Raw genomic sequence first — 7,307 nt, 5'->3', positions numbered from 1 at the left:
TGTTATATTAAGTGTGTAATTGTTTAAAACCGATAGTTTGAGAAAGGTATATTTGTTGTTTTTATTATGCAGGGCAATTTACCGCTCTTGCCAGTCGCACCAGGACTTACTATTGGTAATTTAATAACTCTCCCACTATTTTTTTAATCTATTTCAAACTATTTCATTATTTCTAATAGTATTTTTTTATACCAAGGAAATGGAGTCTGCATTCATAGATACTTTCATCCGCACATTTATAAAAAAAAAATAAGACTTGGAGCGAGGATAGAGCTAAATTTATTAAGACTTTGTATTTATCTTGGAACTTAATTTATAACTTGGATTTTATTAATTATGTATCCATTCTAAATTTATATTATATGTGTCTATATTGTATCTAATTAAGTGTATATGCGTGGTCAATTATTGTTATTGTAAATTTATTTTAATTTGTATCATTACAACACAAGATAAATATGATGAGTTAGAACTAGCATAGAGAATTTCAGGTGCTAGTGATAATAATAAAGGATCTGAGCATCTGTTGGTAATAATTTGGATTTATGGCTAGAGGCAAGTGAAGGACTGAAAGGGAGAAGGATATTGGGAATGAATTCTTTGAGCATAACCCAAAGAGTTGCTCCTTTTCGTCGTAGATTTGAGATCATGAAATTTTACGACGAATTATTTTTCATTGCAAATTTACAACGAATTTTACGCTAAAAAAATATTTGTTACAAATTTTGTGACAAATATACGTTATTTTGTCGTAGAATTTGACAACAGCTTACTTGCGATGAAAATTTTTTCATTACAGATTTTGTCGTAAATTAATTTTACAATGATTTTTTTTAAAAAAAATCATCGTAAAATTGATTCAAATTGATTTTTTTTTTTTTTTTTTTTTTTTTTGTTGTGTAGTGTTAGTTTTTGGAATTTCTTAAACGTTTATGGTTCGGAGGACGCAAGTTTTTTTTTTTCTCTTCCAGTAGATTTGGAATAAATGCCTCAAATTGTGTATTATGAGCTGGAATCTGTTACCATCTATATCCGAATCTGATTCTACATCAGTGGACGACTGACCTCTTTTTACAGCAGTCTCCCACCAAGAAAGCTCAGAATATAATGATGCTGGACCAAAAACATACTTTTAAGCACATCTCTAATATATATATATCTATCTATATATATATATATATCAGTTTATCAATCAACTGATGAGCAATTAGAAGATGACGCAGCAGCTCTATGCTACAAACTTCAAGCAGTAAGGTATGTTAACTTCCTCTTCCTCTTCCTTTTACTGAACTATCACTTATTTCTCGTATATATATATATGCCCGATCAGTTCAATATCTGGTATGCATAAACTTGGGCATTGGCAGATAACGAAGGCAAATAGCTTTGGCTAGAAAAGTAGGGATCATATGCAAACTTCTTTTTCTTTTAATTCTGGAAGAATATGAGAGCAAATTCAATACCATTTAGCTATTCTGTCGACCCTCTTCTTTACGGCTTGGTAGCTCTACACATGAGCTTATAAATCAAAATGGAAAGAGGAGAAAAGAAGGGGTGAACCTTTGGGAAAGGAAATCACCGTTATTGGATAGAAACAAATAAAACAGAAAATTTTGATCTATATTCTCATGTTCATACATCTATAATTTTTATTTAAATTTAATAAAAAATAAATTATAAGATAGAATAATCCAACTAGAGAATCTCACGAAGAAGAAAAAGATTTAAATTTATAAAATAAAAAAATCGTGTTCATAAAAAAATGTAAATGTAAATTTCTAAATTTATCTTGGACTTTAATATTTTTTTAGATTTACTAGAGAATTATTGAACCGGACATAACTACTATATCAATTGCATTTTGAATTAGTCATTTATGTAGCCAATAAGATTTGTTTGACTTAAGAATTTTACGTTTAAATCCTTTCCATATATTTATGAATTATTCAGATGAAAAAGATACATCTTACATAAATTAAATTTTAATTATTGGATATGACCAAATAAATAGAAAATTTTAATTTATCAATTCAGTTAAGGTAAAAATCAAAAGACACCCTTCAATTTAAAAAATAAGAAAAAAGATATGTAGACATTTGGATAAAAATCAAAATTTTCATAAAATATAATTAATAAAATCATTATTTAAAATTTCTAAATCATATTCGTAAAAACATAAATTTTATTTAAATTTATAAAACAATACATTTTTAAAAAATATTAATATTATAAAAAATGCCACATCCATAAATTCATAGGAAAATTATTTATAATTTTTCAAAAATTTTTAACAAAATAAGTAAATAATTATAACCAATTAAAGTAAAAAAATAATTTAAATTTAAAGAAAACTAATTTGACAATCTCCATTGATAAAATTTTAATTTATAAAATAAAATTAATCATATCCTTAAATAAGTTTAAATGTCATAAAATAATTTATAATTTTATTTAACTAAAATATACTACCATGCATCCGTTAAATAAATATAAGTTAGAAAGAAAAAACTTTCATTTTTAAGGAGGAGCATATCAGAATCCTAGAGCAGAGGATCTCTATCCTTTTTTAAGGCCCTTTTGAGATTTTGTTTATTTAAAAAAGATAGATTTTTAGAAGTTATTTTTTTCTCATTATGATTTATTAGAGAAATTATAAAATTAAAAATAAATAGTATAATTGCATAGTCAGTTAGTCATTTATACCGTCAGTAATATTTAATTAATTAGTTATTGTTATGCAAATTTGGCTAGCCACTATCCCAACTCTTATTGAATGCCAAAGATGTTACTAAGATTTGAAAATTTTTCATTTACATCTTTTGTATAATCTTATAATTTTTTTCTCATGAAAAAGATATATCCAATACGATTTTTTCCCCCATAAATTCTTCTTCTGATATTTCTTTTGCATAAAAGTCATTTAAGATGTTTAATTTATCTTAACAAGTATTTTTGTTATTTCCTGACCATTAATTTATGATATAGAGGTGCTCTCTTTTTCTCATAAGGGCAAATAAAAATTGATAAGAATGCAAGCATAGGCGGTAAGTATTCCGGTACAAATTCTAATATGGCCTTGAGCAGTTGATTCATTCATCTCAAGATATGGCAGTGGTCCTAGACTTTTTTGTTAAAAGATACCTTGGCAGATTATCTGATTTTCTCGATGGAGAGATAGGCAAAGTGCTAGAGGTTAAAGAAGAAATTAAGAAGCTTCATAGAAAATTATCAAGAATCAGTCCCTATATTCAAGATGCAGAAAAAAGAAGACATAGAGATCCTGTGATCAATAATTGGGTAAAGGAATTAAAAGATATCATGTATGATGCAGAAGACATACTTGATCTTTGCATGGTCGAAGGTGGAAGATTTTTGGAAGCTCAACCATTTGCTCCTTCAGGAGTATGCTCTTCGGTCAGTTTGCTTTCATCTTGCTTTCAGTGTTATAAGTTCCGCACAAACATTTGGAATCAAATAAAAAGAGTTAATGATAGACTTGATGAAATAAAAAGAGTTATACCCAGATTAGTAGAGCACAGAAATGAAGGCCTCCAAGATAACATAGTAAAAATGTCATCTTCTACCTCTCCTACACATGTGGCCGAGGATATTGTAAGTAAACAAATAATAGATGCTGCCCAAAACTTAATTTCGGAGATAGAGCATAACAAAAAAAAGTGTAGTGTGTTTGGAATTTCTGGGATGGGTGGAATAGGCAAGACCACTTTAGCACAAAAAATATTCAATGATGAAATGATGAAAAAGCAGTTTCCTAACAGAGTGTGGTTACATGTGTCCAAGGATTACTCTCAGATTGAGCTACTCAAACAAATACTAAGAGGTGTAGGAGGACATGATGATGGAGTTCAAAGTAGAGCAGAAGTTGAAGGTAGAATTATTCCTCTTCTTTCAGAAAGTTTGCTTCTTGTGCTAGATGATATATGGAGTGCAAGTGCATGGGGAGATTTAATCAGAAATCCCATTTTAAACGGTTCCTGTAGGACTGCTATCATATTTACCACTAGGCATGAAGATGTGGCAAGAGAAATGAGAGCTGATTTTGTCCACCATGTCAAGAAAATGCACGATGACAGTGGTTGGGAATTCATTAGGAAGATTGTTTTTGGAGATGGGGAGGATATAATGATTTCTGAATTGAAAGAAATTGGTATGGAAATTGTCAAAAAATGTGATGGTCTTCCTCTAGCAATTAAAGTGATGGCTGGTGTTTTATTCCACAAGGAAAGGACTAAGAGGGAGTGGAAAAAAATTGTTGAAAGTGATTCATGGTTTATGAAAGAGACTGAAGATAAACTATTGAAGGCTTTATACTTGAGCTATGAGGATTTACCTTGTCACCTTAAACAATGTTTTCTTAGTTGTGCTTTCTACCGTAGCATATCATATCGGTGGGACATAATCCGATTGTGGGTGGCTGAAGGGTTTGTGATTGAACAATCAAATAGTTTGATGGAAGATACAGCAGAGAACTACTATGAGGAACTTATTGCAAGAAACCTTTTGCAAATTGACTCTAGATTTTTAGATGGTAGAGTATTTGTTATGCATGATGTTTTACGATCTTTTGGGGAAAAGCTAATGGAAGAAGAAGGGATTATCATTAATGATACACAATTCACAAGTACAACTTCTTTAACAAAGGTTCGTCGTTTGTCCATCTCAAATCAAGGTGATGTGTTATTGCTTCCCAATGTGATTATAGAGCAAAAGTGTTTAAGAGCTCTACACCTCTTAAATTGCTCTCAAATCAAGCGGATTGAGGATCATGTATTTGAAAGCTTAAAACGTCTCAGAGTCTTAGATTTACATGACACATCCATAGATAGTCTTCCAGATTCTCTTTTGAAATTGTTACATTTAAAATACTTGAATCTATGTGGAACAAAGATTAGAAAACTTCCTGAATCCATTGAGTGTCTTGCAAACCTGCAAACTTTGAACCTGTCAGAGTGTGAATCACTGCATGAGCTTCCAAAGGGCATCACAAGGATGAGCAATTTGAGGTGCCTTCAAATTGTCAGTACTCCGCTCACCCATGTACCAAAGGGAGTTGGGAAGTTGAAAAATCTCAACACTTTGGATGGTTTTTTTGTTGGCCATTGTGACTCCATGAGCAAGATGGATGGAGGTTGTGACTTGGACGAGTTGCAATATTTGTGCAATCTAAGATATTTGTCAATATATAAATTGGAAAGGGCAAGAACGATAGGAAGCAGACATACTGTGCTTGCAAACAAACCATTTCTTAGGGGATTGAAACTTGTATGGACAATCAATATTGAAAACAATGAGGAGCAAATCACTGAGGGAGAGAGGATATGCAACCAACTCAGTCCTCCAGAGACCCTGAAAGATCTTTGGATCGACAATTTTCCTGGTCGACAGTTTCCAGCCTGGATGGTGTCAACTCATGATTCATTTGCTGACCTAACAACTTTGTGGCTTTGCAATTTTCCATCATGTATGGTACTCCCTCCATTGGGCCAACTACCCAATCTTAAACACCTACACATTGAAGGAGGAGAAGCAATCAGGAGTATCGGACCTGAATTCCTCGGCTGCACAACGCCTGCATTCCCAAAACTTGAGCATCTAAAATTCACAAGCATGCCCAATTGGGAATCCTGGGTATTGCGTGAGGCACAGGATGTTCATGCAAGGAACCTCAATTTGTTTCCGAATCTGAAACAATGTTACTTCCTCCACTGTCCAAAGCTGAAAAGTAGCCTCCTTCCCCCAACGAGGTTTTTGAAAATTAAAATCTGTCCAAATTTAGAATATGTGGAGAAGGTTGGCATGCTGCAGTTGCGGAAATTGGAAGTCATTTTCCCATCAGAAATACAACAGCTTCCCCCATGGGTATCAAGCCTAATTAATGCGACTTTGCATAGTTTGCAGACATTGTACATGCGATGCAATTTAGTCCTGCTTGATAGTTGCCGTACGGGGAAGCAAAATTGGCATACTATTGAAGAAATTCCAAAAGTTATTATTCATAGCATCGATCGAGAAGCACGCTTATTGCTAAGTAAGGACGGATACAAATACCAAATAAAAGATGAGTTTGGAAGTTTCGTCGCCCTTGTAAGCCCTCTGATTATTTGTTTTCTTAGTTTAGCTTGATGTATGCTTTTCAATACTGTTGGGAAAAAGAAAACTTATACAGCTATTTTATTTTATGGGCAGGATCAACGAGGTTTCAATGGCTAATTGTTTTCTCAATTATGATCAAGGTTAGTAACTAATTAATGGTGGATTTTATAATATCATCACAAATAAATGTACTTATTTCTTTATTTCTACTTGAAGGTCGCTTGATTGGAATTGGTATAATTTGACAAAGGCATGTATTTCCACTAGATCTTATTGGTGTTTGATGTCGCATTGCTTTTATCTATATATAATTTTATCCTCGGACTCTAGTATTGTCTGCAGATTCGCATCTCTTTGTCTAAAGCTACTCTTTTGTGGAAAAAGATTGTTTATCTTTTTACTTAGAATAAATATATACTTTGGATTGTATATTTAAACTTGTAAATTACTTTGGATTGTATACTTTGGATGGTACATTGTGAGTCTTAAGCTACTTATTTGTTTTCCCAGTGTAAGTTGTTTGAATTATACTGTATATTATAAATTATTATTTGTGTTCTCTGGATCTACATCGAATTGCTGAGAAATGGAGATCGACTTAAGTCACTTGTTCAATGACAGCATATGTACGGTTCAATATGGCTTGAAAAGGACAATAATTAATTTGGTCTGGTTCAGCTAGCCGCGATCCGATTCATGTTTGAGATTGCCATTATTGAATTTAATTCGTCAATTTATTTCACATATGCTTCGTTTCAGCCAAGAAGTATCCCTCCCTTCCCTCTTCGATCATCTCTGATCAATCCGAAGAAGTGCATCGACGAAGACGAAGACGAAGAAGCCGCTTTCATCTTAAAGCAGAATCCTGACACGGCCTTATTACTGCAGTGGTAACAAACCCATTGCGTTATATTTTTGTTCTCTAACAGTTTTGAAGTCTGGTTTGTTTCCTTCACCGGCTTCTCTATTCTCGGAAGCTTCAACGTCTAAAACACATTGTTCCCGAAAGGTCCGGCTCCACCTTCACCACATTAGTTTCTTCTCACCTTCACCACATTAGTTTCACATATGCTTCGTCTAGTCGCATGATCTTCCTCTGGTACAAAGCTTCCATCCATCTACAAAATTACTCATCTAGGATAATATCAAAGAATCCATCTTCATCTCCAAAGATTTTTTATTTTTTCAGTAAT

The 7,307-nt window shown here is 32.5% G+C and overlaps 1 protein-coding gene across 2 annotated transcripts; it reads left to right on the top strand.

Moving 5' to 3' along the window:
* Positions 1 to 1,119: 1,119 nt before the first annotated feature.
* Positions 1,120 to 6,741, top strand: LOC122056173 (putative disease resistance RPP13-like protein 1). Of its 2 annotated transcripts, XM_042617999.1 has the most exons (5): positions 1,120 to 1,254; positions 2,986 to 3,044; positions 3,150 to 6,105; positions 6,208 to 6,254; positions 6,331 to 6,741. In XM_042617999.1, exons 3-4 carry the CDS (start codon positions 3,319 to 3,321, stop codon positions 6,229 to 6,231), a joined length of 2,811 nt encoding a protein of 936 aa, XP_042473933.1. In that variant the 5' UTR covers positions 1,120 to 1,254; positions 2,986 to 3,044; positions 3,150 to 3,318; the 3' UTR covers positions 6,232 to 6,254; positions 6,331 to 6,741. The 2 variants fall into 2 exon arrangements, with proteins under 2 accessions (XP_042473933.1, XP_042473932.1); XM_042617998.1 differs by having other exon boundaries at positions 2,986 to 6,105.
* Positions 6,742 to 7,307: the final 566 nt, after the last annotated feature.

This window comes from Zingiber officinale, chromosome 3B, assembly GCF_018446385.1.
Source record: "Zingiber officinale cultivar Zhangliang chromosome 3B, Zo_v1.1, whole genome shotgun sequence".
Taxonomy (NCBI): Eukaryota; Viridiplantae; Streptophyta; class Magnoliopsida; order Zingiberales; family Zingiberaceae; genus Zingiber; species Zingiber officinale.
Note: the sequence above shows the minus strand (reverse complement) of the source record. Positions and strands in the feature narration are given on the sequence as shown.